Source organism: Plectrocnemia conspersa, unplaced genomic scaffold (genome assembly GCF_051122295.1).
Source record: "Plectrocnemia conspersa isolate PC_06_02 unplaced genomic scaffold, ASM5112229v1 ptg000001l, whole genome shotgun sequence".
In the NCBI taxonomy this organism is placed as follows: domain Eukaryota; kingdom Metazoa; phylum Arthropoda; class Insecta; order Trichoptera; family Polycentropodidae; genus Plectrocnemia; species Plectrocnemia conspersa.
Window position 1 is genome coordinate 3,702,237 of NW_028277165.1, and position 22,458 is coordinate 3,724,694.

The 22,458-nt window shown below is 32.4% G+C and overlaps 1 protein-coding gene across 8 annotated transcripts in view; it reads left to right on the plus strand.

Annotated features, from left to right (window-relative positions):
* The window catches only part of HDAC4 (histone deacetylase 4), a 215,708-nt gene that overhangs the window by 190,101 nt on the left and 3,149 nt on the right, over nucleotides 1–22,458 (plus strand). For 3 of the 8 annotated variants that reach the window (XM_088201060.1, XM_088201151.1, XM_088200973.1), the window contains 14 exons: nucleotides 9,209–9,354; nucleotides 14,898–15,188; nucleotides 15,268–15,338; nucleotides 16,779–16,915; nucleotides 18,000–18,152; nucleotides 19,381–19,601; nucleotides 19,668–20,553; nucleotides 20,623–20,825; nucleotides 20,895–21,038; nucleotides 21,107–21,226; nucleotides 21,300–21,422; nucleotides 21,495–21,635; nucleotides 21,718–21,888; nucleotides 21,962–22,098. In XM_088201060.1, the coding sequence (XP_088057186.1) occupies nucleotides 9,209–9,354; nucleotides 14,898–15,188; nucleotides 15,268–15,338; nucleotides 16,779–16,915; nucleotides 18,000–18,152; nucleotides 19,381–19,601; nucleotides 19,668–20,553; nucleotides 20,623–20,825; nucleotides 20,895–21,038; nucleotides 21,107–21,226; nucleotides 21,300–21,422; nucleotides 21,495–21,635; nucleotides 21,718–21,888; nucleotides 21,962–22,098 (2,944 nt within the window). The remainder of the gene's footprint in view (nucleotides 1–9,208; nucleotides 9,355–14,897; nucleotides 15,189–15,267; nucleotides 15,339–16,778; nucleotides 16,916–17,999; nucleotides 18,153–19,380; nucleotides 19,602–19,667; nucleotides 20,554–20,622; nucleotides 20,826–20,894; nucleotides 21,039–21,106; nucleotides 21,227–21,299; nucleotides 21,423–21,494; nucleotides 21,636–21,717; nucleotides 21,889–21,961; nucleotides 22,099–22,458) is intronic. The other 5 variants (XM_088201232.1, XM_088201072.1, XM_088201410.1 and 2 more) reach the window with 3 other exon arrangements.

Consider the following 22,458-nt stretch of genomic DNA (forward strand, 5'->3'; position numbering starts at 1 on the left):
TACTCTAGTCTATTTTTATCCATCCGCGCCTCATTGTCTAATGACTATGATGGTTAAATAACGCGTCCAAATCTCATCCGCGTTGTTCTATTTGCGCATCATTCACGTACACATAGCATGTGTGTACACAGTGTTGCGCAACGTACACGTTAATTACGCGAGACCCAATTGTGTCACCGTTAACGGGGTAAATGCGCGCCCGCAAAGTTCCCGGATTAGTCTATTTTCCGTCTGGGTTGACCCGGACCGCTACGTGTCAAGCAAACTACCCACGCGTTCTAAAATTGCCCCTGAACGGTGTCGATGTATTTTTCGTCACTATCACTCTAGTGATATTTGGAAGTTGAAAGACCAAAATAAAGCTGTTATCGCAGGTGGGCGATATTTTATTTATAATGATACGCAGACGGAATGCGAGGTTATTTATATCGCTTAGATGGAATATTGAATATATAAATGGGATGTGTGCGTTTCAATGTTAAAATTTAACCAGTTGAGCGACCGTGACCTGTTCTTTCAATAATTATGATTTGGCGTCGACCATGTTGTGTTAAATTAATTATGCATTTGCAAATAAACATTGATTTTTATCGCCGACACGTGTATTATATGCGACGATAAATATGATAATGTAGAATATTATGTATTTATGGTTGTTGAATAAATTGTGTTATATAAATAGCTTCTTTATATATAAAGGTTTCAAGTTCAATTATATTATTAATGACGTGTTAATCAAAACCAAAAGATTAATATTATAAAGCTAGCCTTGTAATGTCTTCTTAAATTTTATGGTTTTAATATTTAATTTGTGTTTCATCTGAACGAAAAATACACGCTCTTGCTCTTTTAGATTAAGCAGCACTGTAGCCTTTGGAGAATTATAAAAAATAATAAACTATTAGTCACTCAGATCCTGCCATAAAACAGTTTATATCTGTAGATTTGTTTATAATTTTACGAATTTTTATTCTTCTCTGATGACTGTCGTAACCCTTTATAGTCCTTTGTCTATATGTATTGGACATCTGTTTTTTATTAACAGCTCTTATATCTACAATGTCTTAAGTAGTTTTAAATTATAATATATTATAAACAAAATAAATAAGAAAACTAAAGTTATTTTAAATATTTTATCTATATACATATGTAATATAATAAAAAAATAATAAAACAATGCTTATAAATAATAAACTTTCATTATATAATACGCTTAATATTATTATATTTATTGAATTATAAAAATTAAATTTCAATTAAAAATATTAAGTCCAAATAAATAAATTAATATTTTATATTTTTAAATTAATATAAAACCATTTATATTATAAATATATAATTTAACATCGTTAATTTATTTCATATAATTAAAAAAACTTTGGACTACAAAGGGTTAAGGTGGGCCGCCCAATAGCATTGACTGTGCCGCAAGCGGCCCGCGGGCCTCGGGTTAGACATTGATCGTAAAGTTTACTATGCTTCACAAGACCATGTTCAATATTTAAAATATATTAGCACATATATAAGTAGCTTAAATAGTCCGCTGGTAACACTGCGATTTAATATCGATCATGAGAGAAACTCAATATGAAAAGTCAGAATATTTCAACAGATTACACGGCTGTAATTCTGCGTTTTTAGTCGATGAATCCTGTCTGAATAAGAAATCGGCGACTGTTCTCAGCTTCAAGGTTCAAGCTATCGTAGACTGCTTAGATTTGAGGTTGTTCAAATAAAACTTTACTCAGATTTCTAGATTTGTTATTAATTATAAGCTAGCTGTGCCTTTCTAATAATGTCTTTTAAATAAATAAGACTTCTTCTTATATATGGGTTTTTGTACTATGATGCAAAAATGAGACGTAATTTATCGTCTTATTTTTTCAAATACAAATATAAGTATGCAACGTTAAGTTTTTCACTAACCCTAACCTCTAAATAACTGGATTACATTACACACTTTCGGTAATTTATAGTTCGTCCTGTAATAATCCAAGGGTTCATATTTTTCATATGCAATTTTACGTCTAAATTATTTTTTATTTATGATAGACATGTGCGCCACGTTCCATTCACTTATACTGCCTACCAATCGCAAAATTTAATATCATTCAATAGAATAAACATATCATCTGTCCCTATCTACTAAAATGTATTTTCAAGCAATGGTTAAAAAGTCCATTAATTTTCGCGTCGTACGCGGTATTTATATACATGGTACACGCCACGTGCTTTTCCGGGACCGGACGGGAATCCCATGATCCCTCGGGGGTCCCTCGGACACGTCACCTTTGGTTTCCCGCCCATAACTATAAATTCGAATTTCGCTTCTGGCTGCGCATGCGCGCGCGCACGGCGTCCATTTTGTCCGTGCTATTTTTGTTGGCGCGGGAGCCGCACAAATGTCAAGTGTTTTGTCTTTGCCAGACTAAAAATAAGCGTTGCTCCACTCAAATCTCTTTTATTGGGTCATTTCGGCCCGTAAGCGCCATCGCTGGCGAGAACAATGACAATCATTCGGAATTAGGTTATTTTTGGCGAATAGAATGCAACATGCTAAGAAAATAAAACAAACTAGCTGGCGAAGGAAACTCGGACACTGACATAACTTACGTTCGAACAAAGGTTCTTAAATTAGTTTATGTTACACCTCTCTTGGAAGATCATTGATTCTCGCGACAGCTTAGGTAGGAGGTCGGAAAGAACCTCATTCCGCAATATAAATGCTTGTCTTGCTAAAGGTCATAGAACTTATTAAACTACTATATTTTCAATCTTATTCTAAATGGAGTCCATTCCCTTACTTAAAAAAATAAAGCAATTTTAGTTCATAATTCTTAAGTTTGAGACGAAATGAAATTGAATAGCAATTTTAGAGACATATTTTTTGATGCTCAGGCAATCACCAGGTTTCTTTCTAGCATTAAAATCAAACCCCCGCCGGTATATATGTATTTTCTTAAATCATTCTTCCTTCATTAGTTCAATGGTAGTAAACAGTAATTTTCTTAAGAAATATTCTTTATTGCACTGTTATGTGTAGAAAGTTTCAATGTAACTGAATTCTAAGTCGCAATTACACCAGACGTACGACTGCGCATTTTTCCACGTCATTGTCTTTTACGCTTCTTTCTAGATCGAGTTTTAGTATAACTATGGCATTGCTACATCTCGACTACAAACAATACATGACTCCAATCCGAATATTTGTAGTAATTGTAATTGTTTATAGTCGCGGTCTAATATTTTGCAATTTTAAATTTTTAAAAACAGTAAGAACTGACCAACTTTAACAACGCAGGTAGTCATTTTTTTCCCAAAAACTACTGCTTTCTTTTAGGAAATGTATCTTCTTATCTTTGCTATTTCAAAGTGACATGGCTATATATAATACATATAATAGCCGACAAACAAAATAACGGAAAAAACACTTTCCAAAATTCTGGAAATTACTATGTTAATATTGTGCAGCTGTTAATTTTCTAAATAGCTGTTATTAGATGTGTTATCTCATATAAAGCAATACGAAAAATCTTTACTTTTAAGTTGTCTAAAGTAATTTATTATGGTAATGACAATCTCGAGCTATTCACGCTTATATGACATTTTAGGTTCGAATCTCCGGTACTTTTATAGCTCAAACTAAATTGTTTAAAAATTCCTGAGTGAAATTTTGTGAAATTAAATTTTATGCTATTGTTATAAATTCGCGGCTACTCGATGAAAATCGGTATTTATCAGTCAGATGTATGGTTTAAAGTTATTTGTCAGAATGCTGACGAACAAAGGAGATTCATATATTTATATAATTATGCTAATTAGCGGTTACAGCATCACGAAAAGGGGTAATCGCGTCGTTTTACAGTCTAAAAATAACTATGCGGGATCAAAATGCATACGAAGGGCGTTGATCTTATAAACAAAGAATATAATATATAACACTATCGTTACATAAAACTTTTGCACTTAATCTTTACAAAAAAATTATATAATTCTAAATATGAGTACAAATATAATAAATTATAGTTCAAACCAACCTACACTGTTATCTCAAATTATATTCTGATTTTATTTTGTATATATTTTAATATAATTCTTAATATTCATTCATAGATAATGGCAGATTTATTTTGTTAGGTGTGCTGGTAATTTTCATCGTCCGTTCTTAAAATATTATATAAAATGCGTTAATCATGTTTCTAAATTTAATATATTTATATATCTCACATAATTGGTCATAGTATTGAACAAACACATTTCTACTTTTAAATAATTTCGCACGTCTATCGTAAATGCCACGAATCGCAATATGTTAACAAGAATATAAACAAATTTTGTTATATGAGCATATAAATTTTCGTATAATAAATGTAAACAAAATTAATTCACACCTCAGCCTAACATATATGTCTGAGTCGATAATTTTAGACTTTATATTATGTAATATAAATTATTTATTTATTCTGATAAATTGATAAAGTCATCTTTTCGCAGACAATAAGATAAAAAATATATAAAAAATACCCTCTAGCTAGCATTGACTTTTTTAGATTTTGTACATTTGAATAAACACGCCAAAGATAAAAAAATCTAATCGATTTTTACTGAGACAGTATGTTTTACACTTTGCTCTCATACAATCATTTTTGTGTTATATTTCCAGTATAATGGAGCTATAAACCGTTTTAGCCGGTTATCTTTAGTTTCGTTTAGTTTTATTCACTTACTTTTAACTGACCGCAGCTAACTCAGTTATTGTTTCTTCAAGTACATAGAAACACATATATGTTAAGTCATTTGAGAATCGCTGCTGTAACATAATCGCGTCAATACTTCTTATTCATTTACGGATCCGGCTATTTTCCGCAGTTGCGAATAAATATTTAGCTACTCCAAAAGTACGTCATGAGTCAAATCCGTATGAAGAACAGTGATGTAAGTATCAATAATAAGCTTTAATAGTTGTCAATCCCGTATGACCTTCGACTGCAGTCGAAATTCTGGATGTTTGACTTTTGGCAAGGCCAAAAGGTCGACCTTTCGCACCCTACGTCCCTATAAATAAGTGAGCTGTTCTATTTTTGGCACAGCCGCAAGGTGTGAGGCGCCCCGGGACCCTCCCTTTTTCAGACCAACCACCCTTGAGCACCCACCCCACCAACAAGGTTTTCGCCCCTTTATAGCGTTAGGAAAGCCCGAAAAGCGGCATGGGAATGGTGTTAAAAAATAATACAATTCCCAAACTCGAATCTTTTTATTCCAAATTAAGAATACGATATTTCGAAAGAATATGTTTTTCAATGTTTTCTTATTTCATTTTTAACATACATTATAACAACAAACTGAGATTAAAACATTGCAGAAGTCAGTAAAACAATATATTTCGAAATAGATTTAAGCTCTTTTTAATTTCCTGAATTTCAGACTTGATTCAGTCTATAAATAAATTCTGTATATCAATTTGCAGCAGTATATATAAAATGAACATTTATATATTTTATTGCGGAAATCCTCTGTTTAATATAATTTACAATAATACATTAGTCTTGTTATAAAACCATGCTATTCTTTATTGATATTTAATTATACAATTAGTTCACCATACCATTTTGAAGTGTCACTGTTTATTATACAAAATATAATTGACTAAATATGTGCAGAGAAATATAGATATCAGTATCGGGCGGCTTGATTGAGAGTCTTCGATGTGGTCGTCGATGATTGTCCGTAGTTCGTATATGAGTAGGTACCGTGGTCGTCGTTGGTTGCCGATGATTCTTCGAGTGATTTTCGCTCCTGTGCCTAGCGAGTTCTAGTGTTCTAACTCTCATTAACTCTAATCGTGACTGGGAATTCGGCCGCAATCGATAGTGACCGCTTAGGTCAAGAACGAAGGTGGAGCAATTCATTGGCGCACAGCTAACTATGCCAAGCCTACAGAATATTAAAGTGGGAACAAGTAAATTATCTACTCAATAATTACAAAGGATACGTACAATGATGCGTGTGCTACGAAACTTATATATGAGGTGTGATCAAAAAGTACGGTGAATGATTTTTATAGCAGCAACTGCTGCCGCTAAATCCGATAGTCTGCTCCGTTGAGATAGTCAGTGTAAAGTTTGAACAAGTTGTGACGCGTTCAAAAAAGACTTACTGTCTTTCCACATCTACCTTACCACCACCATGCGACTTCTGGCTCTTCCCAAAAATAAAAACCGTGCTAAAACGTTTTGCCACCATTCCCGACATAGAGAAAGAAGCCTTCCAATCATGAAATCAACGTTGAGATAAGTGCATCGTTAGCCAAGGAGAGTACTTTAAAGGAGATTAATTCAAATTTGATCTAAGCTTATCACTCTGTTCGAAATAAAATTATTCAACGCCTCGTAGTTTGATGCTTTATATGTTTAGTTATTGTGCAATACTGGGTGCTCTGCCAATTTCTAATGTTTATTATTGAAAGCTAAACCATGGTTGTTCGCATGATTTATAAATATAATTGTTGAATCCGTCACAAAAATATTGGGTTATACTATGTTTTTAATCTCCAATAACATCTTTACATCAAGGATTATTATTATGTCACATCGATTAAAAGTGACACAAATAGAAATAAATATATGCATCATTTACAGCTCTAGCTTCTTATTATATAATGCTGATATTAAAAACCTGTTCTTACAGTCCCTGTTCTGAATTTATTACAAATAATTATATTATTGTATATTTTAAGCATAAGCAAATAGAACTGATTTATCGATAACAATTCGATGTTATAATGCAAAGATCGTTTGGAATTTGATACGCGTCCTTCTAGTTATTCTAGTATAACATAATTAATTCAACCTATAGAATAATACCATCACTCCCTTTTAAAAATAAACATGGCGCATTAAATCAATTAAATCGAACAATAAAGACATAAATTTATTATTGACAATATTCACACGACTCCACATTATTATTTGATATGAAAAGAAAAACGTTCACCTTGAATCAAAAGCAATTTTCATATTGTATACATAAATATTATAATACAGAACATATATTAAATTATAAATTGCCGTAGCGGTAAATATGACAATAACGAATGCGATTTCCGCGTTTATATTATAAACAGAAATATTTATAGGTCTTTATTATAATATATTTAAACAAGCACTCTGAAATCGATATTAATATCTTAAGACTAATGAAATTAAAGTAATTTATATTTAGTTTAAGTTTGTGATTTATAAAAAAGAATGGCTCAATGACGATTGCTTATATTTATATATTGTATAATGTCATCAAACTCTCAACGACCGAATTCTTGCGATTCTTCTATCTCTCTCGAAGCAGTATAGATGAGATTATTTCAGCTCAGGCTCATCACATCTTGATCTTCTTTTAGAACAGTTCTATTTTTCAATATCTCAAGCGTTTATTTACCAGCGAGCTTTTCCCGAACGATGACTAAATGTTTTGATGGGATTTCACTATGATGATACTACATCGCTTCACCGTTCTAATTGCGGATCGAAATGATTCAATAGATCAGAATCTTATCTAATAATATACTTATAGAACTTATGGATCATAAATTTTTATGGCTAATGAATCCGAGCGCCGAATCGAATCGTTTTAAAAGAACAATTCTAAAGTTAGCTCTGTTTTAAACGACTTTGCGTTTAGAAAAAATCTTGCCACAGTATTGCGTTATATGAAACAGACTATAAATAAATACAAATCGTTAACCATGTTGAAACGTTATATTAAGAATTCCATCCTTTCTCGAGGCCATTTGAATCCGATTTGAAATTATAATGATACAGGTAAATAATGCAGTAACTCCAATTCTGAAAAGCTCGGGGAATTTCCAACATTATCATTTATAAAAATAGAGCATGCCACTTCTATTTTTTTAAATGTATTTTATCAACTATAATTAATCAATAAATCACTAAGAAACGATATTGCGTAACAATATAGCAAATTCACTATTTCATAATATAAGATATTAAGTTTACCTTGACTATGACCGACGTTGAGTTGGCGTGGACCATTTTATTTTTAACCGTCTCTAAAAGTTGTCAGGTGTGACTCAGATTTTTTTAGAACTCGCTCTGAATAATATATTGTGTGATATAATACATTAAAAAGTTAAATAATAAAAAAAATCTAATTTTATGTAAATTTTATTGACGTAAATATTTTAAAAACATTCGGAACAGTTATGTTTAAAAAAAGTCAATAAATATTTTTAAAGATTGTGTTTCAAAGTAGTACTTAATTTGTATTAATTGATTAACCCTATATAATAAGAAAAAAATATATTGAAAATTAAATACAAACAGTATGTTGTAAATATGCAACATTATAAAAATGAAGCCATATAGAAATATCATTACAGTTTGGAGTTTATTTGCAAATTTGCAACATCATAAAGGGTTAATAATAATTAAATAACTGCACCTTTAATCCTTTGGACATGTTATTCAGAAATGTTTTTTTTTTAATGCAAATTTTACTGTAATTTTTTAATTTTTATTAATTTAAGATTAAATTTTATGTTTATTTATCAAAAAAAAAATGTTTCTTTAAAATATTTTTTTTACTAGTCGATTAAAAATCAATCGAGTAACTAGTCGATTTGACACATAATTTCAACATCAATCATATAACTTACGTAGCATACGGTCAGTCAGAACACCGATAATATTCATATTCACGCAGCTAGCTCGTAAATATTTTTATAGACACAATATTTTTTATATCGTGTCTATAAAATTATTTATAAACCTGGAAGTTAGATTATCGATATTTTGTATTAAAATACCTCAAACCCTAATAAAAAATGGATTTGATCATATAAACCACACAAAACTAAATCAGAACTGTTACTATATTTAGCAGTAAATTGATACAATGTATTATAAGCATAAATTAATAAATAAAATTCGCAATACTAAATTGCTAGGGAGGGAGTACTATAAGGATCAATTTAATCGACTACCCCGGAACTTTGCTGCAGCAAAGCTAATAAGTTTACATAAATGTTGAAATACCAACGACATATTTCGCAAATGTTTTACACTTATTTATGCCAAAAAAAATATTTCAAGTATCCGAATAAATCCATGATAGTACAAGTTAAAACCGGTTTAGAGCTCAAACTTAGTCCGAAATAATACACGATAATAATCTCAGTTGTTGCTTGTTTCAGAGATGGGTCACGAATCGGGCGGCGGCGGAAGCCCCCTGGGAGCCCGCCGAGGGGAGCCTGCGCCCCCGGCTGCTTCGACGCTGCCCCCTGCCCCGTCACCAGCATCCACGGTACCTGAGCATGCTTTCCAACACCAAATCTTACAGGTAAATATCAAATTTGAGCTAACATTAAACGATTATATACATCCATACACACATGAACACGTTTAGTTGAAAGTAATATGTTGGTACATACAGTATTTTTTTGTTAGTTGAGCTCATTGACAATGTATTCAGACGTGATGTGTGTACAGACTGATATAACGCTAAAAATAGCGAGCGGAGTGTGTAATAAGGAAAATTTCAATTACCGCCATTAAGTCCAATTTCATGAACAATTCACCAGTGTGACATTGAAGCTGATATTTATGTAGGATTAGTAATATGTAATTTTAATATTAATGTATACTTCTATATATTATATTTATATATCTGCTGATGAAAAAATCTCTGATATTAATTAATATCCTTACGATATCAAGGCAAATAAAAATATAATGCCACTTAAAAGTCAGGATCTTTATTTATATATAAGATATTTACAGTCAAAATAAACTGTTTTTCATTGTATAATTTCAGTGATTTTTTTTTAAAGAATAAGTTTGCGCAGATTCTTATCAAATTGTCAGTTGAATAAATAATCGTGCTGCAACTAGAAGTATCTCTTGAATCAATAAAATTATTTTATTTGCTTTAACATTGATTCACACAAGTATTTGCGCCGATAATTACTAAAATCACCTTCACGTTGGGTCGATTTTAACAAATATGTATGATTCGATATTCATTCTAAAACCACCTGTATATTTTAATTTATTAAAATGGAGCTATAGGTCCTGCATTGGTAGCAAAAAGTATTTAATGAAGAGTACACCATTTACAGGGTGGGGCATAATGATTTCCCACATTTTAAACGGGATTAAAAAATAATCAAAGCTTTATAGAAAATAATTATATATATTTATAAAAAGTATATAAAAAACAAATGGCGACCGTCACTGTCAATATATTGCTGAAGACGTTCTTGGTTTTTTTTATTACTTTCGGATAATATCAGTCAGAATTGCGTCAATTTCCTGTATGATTCTTTTCTTATAATCCTTTACAGAACATTAAATATATTTAAGAACCTTTTTTCCGTGGTACCCCCAAAGGAAAAAGTCACACGGATATGGAAGTAAGCCTCGTGATACATATTCAAGAGTTTCCCTAAGCCAACACTATTTTGTAAGAATATAGTTTTAAATCTTCATCAAACTTTTGTTGGATTGCTGAATTGTTGCTCTTAATGATTCCACACTTTATGGCGTTTTTAGTCCTTTGTCTGCCAGGTAATTTATTTTTACTAGTTTCATGAAGATCCAAATTTCGTAGAAAAATCATGTTCAGATCTAGTGCATATACATTTTATCCAAGCGCGAAGTGAGTATAGAACGCTATCAAAGAACGGTCGTTTTCATAATACGCTTGAACAACAAAGTTCACTGGCTTAATTCGCGACATGACCTAGTCTATTGAATTAAACATACTCTCCTGTTCTGTTTATTTTATATCTTTCAAGTATGATAAAATATTAATATACATTTTAATCAATTAAATACATAATAGTTCAATTATGTAACCACTTAAAGATTGTAAGTACCGTAGTCTAAAAAGTCAATAATAAAATCTAAAGAGTCGAGCCAGCTAAAAATTATAATTTTTTTGGGAAATTTGTCTCATCTCTCAGGTCAGCCAACGAAAGCTCGAGAGAAATACTAACGAAACTCTGATAAATATGGAGTACTACGGGGGGTGGGTCCCGCTCATCCGGCCGTCACAAGCTGGATGCCCGCCCATAAGGGTTGGACTCGTAGGGCCCTAGTACCGGTAGCGGCAGTGGTTTACGCAATGGAACAAGTAGTAAAAATCGCAGTACCTCTGAAATTTAGTATATCTTCAATGCCCCACCCTTTATGTATGTATAAATAAAATAAAAAAAAAACAGTTCCTTAACCTAACATATATACCCTGTTCAAAAATCACAGTTAGTAGACATCATTTAATAAAATCATTAAATTGGTCCGCTTTTGCCAAATAAACCTATTTACATACATATTTCTAAAAAGGTGCATAATTGAGAATACTGATGATTTTGACTGCTTTTAATTAATTCCAAAAATGAAATGTTATTTTACAAATTTCAAACATTGAAAATTGTAGATATAAAAAGGTGCATATTTCAGTTGTACTTTTACCGTGGTTTATTTTTTCGTTAGTTATTCAAATATTAAGAAACTTTAAAAAATGGGTGCCGCATGAACTGAATGAAAAATCGTCGTTATGAAGTAGTTCAGCGCTTCTTTTACAAAACAGAAACGATTTATTTCCTGTTCATATCGTTTTATAACTTGCGACAAAAAGGAGATCCTTTTCTATAACAGAATATAATTAATATAAAATAAAATCTTTAAGCCTCAGTATAATCCATTACAAATTTTTGAATCTTTTCAAAATGCACTTTTGTGCATTTTGAAAAGATTCAAAAATTTGTAAAAAACCGGGAAAAAAACCGGACGTTACAGTTTTTTAACTGTAACGTCCGGTTCCTTTACTAGTCAATTAAAAAGGTCCAGTTCTCTCGCACGACAATGCGCGACCACACATCGCACGATTGACACTTTCGAAGCTAGTTACTAAGGCTTTGAAATGATTGATTCATCCACCATAATCACCAGACATTTTTCCAACAGAGAGAGTACTTGCTTAGAAACTTAGGCAACTTCCTTAAAAAATGTGCATTTCTAGTACTCCGGAATTTTACATCATCAAAATCTCCAGCATAAATATACGCAATTGGCAATGTGTTGATTCTAATTATGCTTATTTATATTAATAAATAAGAGAAAAGTGTATTAGAATTTGAAGGTCTCTAATCGCATATATTTTCATAGCAACCTAAAATAATTTTATTTCCCCCTCCCCCTCCCTCTCCCCGCGAGACAGTCTTCTGCGCCATGAGGTTCTGCCACCGCACTATTTTTATGATAATAAACGTGACATTCACATTTGGACTGTGTTTGTCATTAGAAAATATACAATAAATTAAGATATGTTTTAATAACTAGCACTACAAACTCTTGAATGTTAAATAGTGCATGTTTGCATTGAGCGACACTTGTGAAAACACTTTTTGAATGAGCGATTGTATTCATCGGCGTTTATATTTATAAATATTTTTTCTATTTGCATAGCATGCATGTGCATGTATTATCATATCGAAAACATGTATGTCGATAGTGATACGTGTACCGGAATCGCATGCGCCGTTTAGAACTGAGATAAACCGATTTGACCTTCTGCTATTAATAAAATCGTTTAATTGTTTACGTTTTGAAATAAAGAGTTATTTTATTTTATCTGTAATGACTTAATCGTTATGAGGAATTGTATCGAAAACGATTACAGAATGCAAAAATTGATGAAAAATATAACACTCGAGTGATACGTGAACGTTTTTATAGAGTCTATGTTATCAAACTATCGTTTCATGATAACAATAATTAAATGTTATTTATAGAACTGTTTTTTTTTGGCTCGTAACTCAGCTAACAATTGCCATATCTAAAAATAGATTAAATTGACGGCCATTGTCTGGTGTGTTGACCAGTGGCGACTCGCGATTAAAAGTGATTCTGCGTGTTGTATGAAGTTCAAAATACATTTGCTTTTAATATAATGATTTCAATGCGAAATACTATTGTTTATAATCCAATAAAAAGTGTGAGAAGTGCTGTTTTTTTAGCAAATTAGTAATTATAATTTTTTCAATTTTTAATATAATAAAAAAATGATTTGAAAAATTCCTTTAACCATTAATAAAAAAATATAATTTGTAAAATTTATTGTGAAATTATTATATAGTATTTTTTTTAATTATTGTGCATAAGAATAAAAATAACTCAACAGAACCGAAACTCAAAACAATCGAGATGACAACCAGTGGCTTTATAGAAGCAACTAAACTACCTACCGATAAGACCGATCTTATGACCAAATGTTACTATAAATTACTAATCGGTTATTTATTTTTATTTCCTATATTTTAAATTTTAAATTTACGTTAATTTTAAAAATAAATAATCTTAAGATAATTAAATTGAAATTTTTGCTATGATCAAAGTACAATAATCAAATTTGACCAATGAAATTATCTTTATTTCGACATTTTTAAAGGAATATAATTGTGTTTTATTCAAATTAGGGATAATAAAAAATATATTATTACAAGTCAATAAAAATAAATGTCCAGATAAATAATTAATAAATTGCAGTTGGGAATTAAAAAGTATATATGTCATTTTTTTAATATATTATTTGGGTCTAATGTGTTTGAAAATCTTTACTCTAAATAGTTGTTTATGACCTGGTAATGAGTTTCTTTATTCCAACAACATAGTTGTCAAGCGTTTGCCACCCAACGCGCCCAGAATTTTCAATACTTTCGATACCCATATTATGAAGCAAGGTTCTCGCCTATCAAAACTATAGTTTTCTTTCATTTTTAAAGAAAGTTCACCATTATCAACGGATAGCATTTTATACATAATTATTTCAACGTCATAGAAGTCTCGTGCCTGCTCTATAAAAACGATTTTTAATGAGTTCACATTCACAGAGATATCAGCTGACAACCTTTTACTTCTTTCTTCATCATAAACAGCAATACTTCCTGCTACAAATTCAAGACATTTTGCCACAATTAACTTCAGAAACAGTTACTATTGACAAATTAGCACCGAACTGAATTAGGAATTCATGCAAAAAATTTAAACACACTGAAACGCAACGAGTTGCTAACCCTAAAAACTTACTTTCCTAATATTTCGAATATTGCAATAGAAGAGAATTTTATTTCATTAAAAAAATGCTTTTTACTCAAAAGATGAATATTTATTTATTGCTTATTTATATGTTCTTAAAAATTGGTTTAAAAAAGACACTAGAATTCAGTAAATTTCTCAATATAAAAAATGTGTAATATATTTTTATTTGTGAATATCGAAAACTATATTATATATTTTTTACTTATTAAATATACAAAACGTTTTTGACCTAAAAATAAAATACGAAGTTGTAAAAAACTAAAATCTCGTTATATTATTTTTAATGGGACAAAAATAAGCCAATATTTGTTTTGAAGACTCCTCAGAAATCAAAGTCAAACCATCCTTAGTAATATTTTAATAACATTATCCAATAATAATATGCCACCATACTTTCACTATTCCAAAAAAGGGTATGGATAATATATGTCTATTTCAATGCAATTTTTTCATATTTTACTGACGTTTATTAAATAAACATGTGCTTGAGCCGCATGCACATATTTATGATACTATTCGATATTATAATATATTTGTCTTAGCTCAAGTGTTTCTATATATTATTTATTTCGACTTAAATTTATATTTTTATATAGCTATAATAGAATAAATGTTACACAACACGTACATACAATCTATACAAAAAATGGCCATAGCAATCTAATTTGATCAATAAATGTTACCAACTGTTCAAATAAATAATTTAAGTTAAACACATACAATTTAGTTTTATGTAATGAACTGTATTGAGCCGATTTGATAGCAGCATTCACCAATTGTCAGCACTTCCCCTTTTCGCAGCTGAAAAAGCAGCAGCAGCTGCAACAGCAAATTCTATTGCAGCACTTCCAAGCTCAACAGCAGCAGTTGGCCGAGCAGCACGAGGCTCAACTCAGGCAACATTACAAGTTCTGGGAACAGCAGAGAGCCCTAGAAGAACAGCAAGCCCAACAGCAACAGCAGCAGCAGGCGGCTCGCGAGCAAAGGGAACGCGAAAGACTCGACGCCTTGAGGAAGAAAGACAAACATGATCATAGCGCTGTTGCTTCGAACGAGGTCAAACAAAAGCTTCAGGTGAATACACATTATAGTATATTTGCATATTAAACGACCTTTAAATACTCATTTCAATTATAATGTTTATGTTTTATAGCTTTTCTTGATGAAAAAGCAAGCGGCTGCCTCGTCAAATGGCACAGTACCTGGATCTCCTTATAGAAATTGGTAATTATTGCAATTATTTTTAGTATCATTAGATTAATGATAGTTGCCAGATAATCTATTACGGTCCGCATAATATGCCCAGAATAGATCATTGTCATGATTAGCAATACAATATGACCTATATTGTATTGACGATCATGCCAATGAACATTTATATTTGTACACAGGAAGTTGATGTAATGTAATTAGATTACAATAATTGAGGGTCAGAATATATAGAATTATATAATATTTATATCAAATATAATAACTAGCCGCTTCAAATCATTATCATTTTTGCTTTCAATTTTGTATATTTAGCATACTGCAGCTTGTATTGACACTGCCATTTTCATCCTCAAAGATTCTTGCCATATATTGTTAAATACAATTGATTAACTTAATCAAAAAAAATACATTTATTGCCGCTAGTAATTATATTTATTATTAATTATATAAAATTATTCTGATTAAACAGTAAATAGTTAGAAAAAACAATTATCACTGGTACTCCCCATGTCAAAAATATGTCTTAGAATGTAATTAATTAGCCTTCTCGAAAACAATCGAGATAACAATCGAGTCAAAGAAACAATCATGTGATCAAACGTTGTCCTTTGATTAGTTGTTTTATTCTATAATCTATGTTAAAATTCATTATAATATATATTTTTATCTCATAATTTATCGAACTAAACAGCTACAGATTTATATGTTTATTTAGACTTCTGCTTTAAGGAACTTTCTAATTCATTAGTTTTAGACATGTGTCACATTACTGAACTTTAAGTTTCACCTTTTCACTACTCAAATAACAAAGTACTTGTTTTAAATGCGGTGCCAATTTTAAGCTGGTGCTGCGCCTTTGTGCTACATGCCACCCGATGACCACTTTTCAAACTATATCTACACTATTGGCAATTACATATTTAATTCGACTTACCCTTGTACATAATTAAATTAATATTTTATTGACAATAATATAAAACATATTTTAAATAATGTTCATTTAATCAAAGAAGTCTTGCGAGACTTGTGCGATAATAAATCCCACTGTAGTAATGATCGGTGGCCTGATTTTATCCAAAAAGAACATAATGGGCACCGATGTCCACCATGGCACAACATTAAACTTTTATTCTAATCATTGATGTAAACATTAAGCATAATAAACCTTGAAGTCTGAGACACGATTTGGTGGGGAGAATATTTTTTACAAACATGTTTGTTGTTTGCATTAGTAAATGGGTGTCATATATGCAATGAGCGACTATAAAAGTAGAAGACGGAATCTCTCGAACCGACTTATTCTACAAGTATTGAACTGTATACATCTCTCGCCGAGGTAAACCATATATTTATTTTAACCGATGAAAGCGAGAAATTTTAAATTGCCCTTTGTTAGAATATAATTTATATTTACTTTGTATTAATAATTAATTTTTATATTTTTTTTTTCAGGGGTGTAGTTAAGAGTTCTTCCGGTGAATCAATAACATCGGGCGTCAGTAACTCTCATCCGTACAGATTGCCGCAACAGCAGCAGCAGCCAGTATTAGCCAAATACGATTCGTCAGACTTTCCACTTAGAAAAACCGGTAAGATATCATGACGCCGTTTTAATACAAATTCATACATTGACGAACTAATACATTAGCTATTAAAAAATAAACTTTTTTTTGTACAAAATAGAGTTTGTGTGTGATACAGTAGGACATCGTACTAATCCGGAATGAATATTTGTGTTTTGCTTTATTTTTTTAATTCGTACAATATCAATGTATAAATTTAACTTAAATGCATTTTACGATAATTAACATTTCGACGTTTTAATATTTTTTAATAAGATAAATAATAACAAATCTGTAAAGAATGCAATTACGAGACAATTCTCAATGTTTGGAGTATCGACATAAAAGAAGAACTATTGCGACTGTCATTTCATTGTCAAAATTAACCTGAAATCAATCATTTATTGAGGCATTTCATCGATCAGCATTCATCAATCATTTCATTTTATTTTAAATGAAATATTATTGTAACATCCAAAAGTATATATACAATCGAGCGGACAAAGGTGTTCTTTATATTATTTTGTAAACAGGCGAAATGTTTTTATTTTTATTATCTAGTATTTTGTAGAATATGAAATAGTTATAATTAAATCTATTCAACGAGAAGAGATATTTTATACATAAGTGTACCGAATATATTTTACATATTTACTTATAATAATTATAATAGCAACAATCATTTTACATTTTTTGTAATAAAAATATATGTTTTTAAATCATAAAAATAAAGGTTATAGTAGCATTGCAGTGGGCTCAGTATCTATTTCAAAATAAGTATGTACCAGAAAAGAGTTAGACATCTTGAGATGTATCATGCTTCATTTATTCTTACATTAAATTTATAAATTGACTCAAAGAGCATATGACACCACTTATTATCCATATATTATCATAGATAGTTATTCATGTATTGGAATTGGTATCAACCAGTTATACTTAGGAACTAAGATCTCTTCTCGGTGTATTTGATTATATAAAAGATTTGAACGTAAAACGTGCACATATTCGCTTGACACCTTTTCCTCCGTCCCGTTACTATATATGTTTTATACGGAATGTTCCTCCACTTTGCTACTAACACTGGGAATGTTTGCGTCGAAATTGGCAGCATCGGAGCCCAACATGCTCAAGGTGAGGCTGAAGCAGAGGGTGATCGAGCGGCGTGCCTCGCCAATGGCCCGACGCCAGGACCGTCACATGAAACACCGCAGCCCCAGCAAGCTTGCGCACCACCATCCCGTTGCCCTACGAACTGTCGCAAGTACGCAATATTCACACATATGCTTTAAAAATTCATTGATTGGCAATACTTTATATTACGATGAAAATTTGCGGAATATCAAATTTATGGTTAGGGTGTCAAAATACATCTTTTACAAAATAGTGAAATGACCCAATCTTATCATAAGTTTAAATTTAATTGTGCATGAGCATATATGCATTGCTGAACTAACATTAGTTTTTTTGCATAACATAAAAAAATACTTTATGAAGTTTTTTAAACTGTTAAAAATATGCATTGTGTGTCACGAATATTGCTATAGAAATAAATGTGAATGTCTCCGTTGCTTTTTAATTTATTTTTACATCGATTTTTAAAAAAATGAACAAGATTAATACTGCACACTGTATGAGTAGTGTAAACATATCATAAGTCTATATTTTTGGTTCAGAAGTGATACTATTTACAATTATGTAAAGTTTTTTTTAGAATAGCAAGGTTCTTTCGTAAATATATTTTATTCAAAACACTCAAAAGAGTATGTATTTAACATGCTCTGGAGTACCGCAATGATCAAATCTTGCTCCACTACTATTTCTTTGGTAAATTGTTTACTGTTCTAGAAAATTAAACCTTGTGATATATAAAGAATGCTTCTCAAAAATCTTGTTTAATGATAACTTTATCATCAAAAAACCGAGGTTTGTCAATTAATTGTCATTGTGAAGGCAAGGCGAATAGAGAATTGAAGACTGATTATTGTCCTAATCACATATCTTAAATGCCTTCTCAATTAACATCATTATATTGCTAGTGGATCCATATTTCTTAGCAGCTACCTTAAGGGTAAATTTGCGCTGTGGTTTTTCACTAAAGAATACTGATGGGTGCATGTATTACTCGTCTTCGAATCCATTCTTTGTATTATACTTTAATTAAATTTTTAGTTATAATGAAAAAAAAATAAAAAATAAATGGATATGTTCACAATTATTTTTATAGCAATATTCGTTCCTCACACTTAATTATCTGATATTAGGGCCTGCATAAAACTAATAAGGCATGATAGATAACTTTTTAACAATACTAGAATGTTTTGATTTAAATAGTCCCGTTAGATTTATCATACTGTTCCAGCTAAAAGATGTCAGACACTGCAATTGTGAGTAATATGATTAGGGACTCTTGATTGCATTTAACGTTTTTTCTTAATCTCGAAAGATTAATTGTTGGTATGTTTTAAAAATGTGACTATAACTTTTGATAGATTGCACATCGGGCAGCAGTAACCCAGACTCTGGTCCGAACTCGCCACCTGTCGGCGGACCGGCTGGTTCTCGCGGCTCTCCGACTGCCACCGCTCCGATCCGCGAAGAAGCAGAAGAATCTTATGCCCAACAGGGCAGTATTAATGATCTCTCTCTATTTAGTAGTCCTTCAATGCCTAATATATCACTAGGAAGACCTCACGTATCGTCCACGTCGACTGTGAGTATTTAATCGTCTATGTTGTTTGTATTTTTTGAACGCATTTTTTATTGATTTAATTTTTAGGAGTCTAATATGCTCGCTACCGTTTCTGAAGCCGAAGTACGTGCAGCGTTCACAGCTCGATTAGGAGCTCCGCTCACAGAAAGCATTTTACCACCTTCTCTACCCTTCTATCCGATGTTGGCCGTCGATTCTTATCACAACAAACCTCCGCCGCATCAGCCGATCACCGATATACAAGTCGCTCATGCGCGATTAAACAAAAGACCGCTAGGTAGAACGCAATCGGCTCCATTGCCGTTAGGTCATCCAATGCTTGTCGGATCTGTAGCGCCGTCAGAGTTGACCCATCATCATTACTATCTCAAGCAACAGATAAGGAACACAGTTCTCACTCGCGCTGGCGCAAGAGAGGCTGGTCAATTGGACGAGCGGGAGGAGACCCCCGAAGTGATCGATTTGACGGACAAGAAGGCCAAGGCGTCCAACGAAGAGAACGAGAACGATAGACCAACGTTCATGCAGCAGCAGCGAAGTATGATGATGCGTCACAATATTCAATCGGTGGCCGAGGATCCTGCTATGCGTGGCCGTCCACTCTGCCGAGCTTTAAGCTCGCCACTTGTGCATTTGGGACCGCCGCCTCCGCCGCAGGCTCCTCCTTCTCCAACATCTCCAATGGAAACAGGAGTCAATCTCACCATATCGCGCATACCAAGAGAGCACGGCTCTCCGACGACGGGCTTGGCTTACGACAATTTGATGCTGAAGCACGCTTGCACTTGCGGCGATAACGCCGCTCATCCCGAACATGGCGGGCGGTTGCAAAGCGTATGGGCGCGTCTGCAAGAAACTGGTTTAGTCCATAGATGTGATCGTATACGTTCCAGAAAAGCCACTCTCGAAGAGTTGCAGACTTGTCATCAAGAAGCTCATACATTATTATTCGGTAAATATAATTTTCTTCTTCGTTATATATTTTATTTTATGATATTTAACTATTTATTATATATAATAGGCACGAATCCGTTGAACCGCCAAAAGTTGGATATGTCCAAATTATCAGCACTGCCAATCAAGAGCTTCGTTCGGCTCGGATGCGGAGGTATCGGTATTGATTCTGATACCACTTGGAACGAATTACACACGGCACCAGCAGCCAGGATGGCGGCTGGATGCGTAATAGATTTAGCATTTAAAACTTATATGGGTGATATAAAGGTAATTTATAATCTATATTGAGTTAATATGTATCGAAGCTGTGGATTATAAATTGATTTATCAATTTAGAACGGTTTCGCTGTGGTGAGACCTCCAGGACATCATGCAGAATCGTCGCAAGCAATGGGCTTTTGCTTTTTCAACTCAGTGGCAGTCGCCGCCCGCCTTTTACAACAAAGACTTGATGTTAAGAGAATCCTTATTGTCGATTGGGTGAGTTAAAATAACATTTTTTTGGCTAGTATCAGAAATATATGAACTAATCTTAATCTTAATAATAGGACGTCCATCACGGCAACGGAACCCAACAAATATTTTACGATGATCCTCACGTTTTATATTTATCTATACATAGACACGATGACGGTAACTTCTTCCCGGGCACCGGTGGACCTACTGAGGTAGTTTTGATTTTTATTATTACAGTATTTCATTAACTTATCATGTGTTTTAATTAATAATTATATTTTATAGTGCGGTAGTGGTATAGGAGTAGGTTACAATGTAAATATTGCTTGGTCAGGTGGTCTCAATCCACCGCTAGGAGACGCCGAATATTTAGAAGCTTTCCGAACTATCGTTATACCGATAGCCAAGGTATGATTAAAGCAATACTATTTATATTTATGTATATACATTATATGACTAAATGTAACACCATGATTTTAGGAGTATAATCCGTCTATAGTATTAGTTTCCTGTGGATTCGATGCAGCTATAGGACACCCTCCGCCATTAGGTGGCTATAAAGTGTCTCCAGCCTGCTTCGGTCATATGACAAAAGAGCTGCTTCAAGTGGCCGATGGAAAAGTAATTAATCTATTTAAAAATAAATTGAACCATAATCTAATTACCATATAATTTATGTATATTAATTATATTACGATTTCAGGTTGTTTTAGCATTAGAAGGAGGATACGATCTACCAGCGATTTGCGATTGTGCTCAAGAGTGTGTACGCGCGTTGCTCGGCGACGAACCTTCGCCAATAGCGACTGATGAACTTACACGACCATTAGCTCAGTGTGCTATTGACACACTACAAAAAACGATCGCTATACAGGTGCGTCTTATTTTTATTGCATAGTTTGCATTATAAAAGTTCTGTTACATTCTAATTCGACCTAAAATTTCAGCATTCACACTGGCCGTGCATTAAACGTACCGCTAGTGCTCTGGGATCAATAAATTGTATAGTACAAAACGAGCACGATGCCACTGAGACGGTCAACGCCATGGCGTCACTTTCGATGCATCATCAGCATCATACACTGTGAGTATCATATTTGATGAATGAAAAAGTATAGGCAATTTATATGTAAAGCTATTTGAACTTTAGGGGGCAGCGGCTCCGGGCGCAAATACAAATAGAAATTACAAATTTGAACTTTAAATAGAAATTTTAAACAAATTGTAGGCTGACCATGTCGATATTCAATGTTTCAGAACTCAATGTTTTGACAATGTTGCGAATATGGCTGGGAAATATAAAGGAGTGCAATCTCGAATTATTGAAGTGAAGGAATTTGCATATTTTTTATCATGTTCATCACATTCTCTAAACCTAGTTGGAGTTCACGCTTCCAGCGTATAGCCAAAAATGGTGACATTTTATAGTACAGTCCAAAATTTA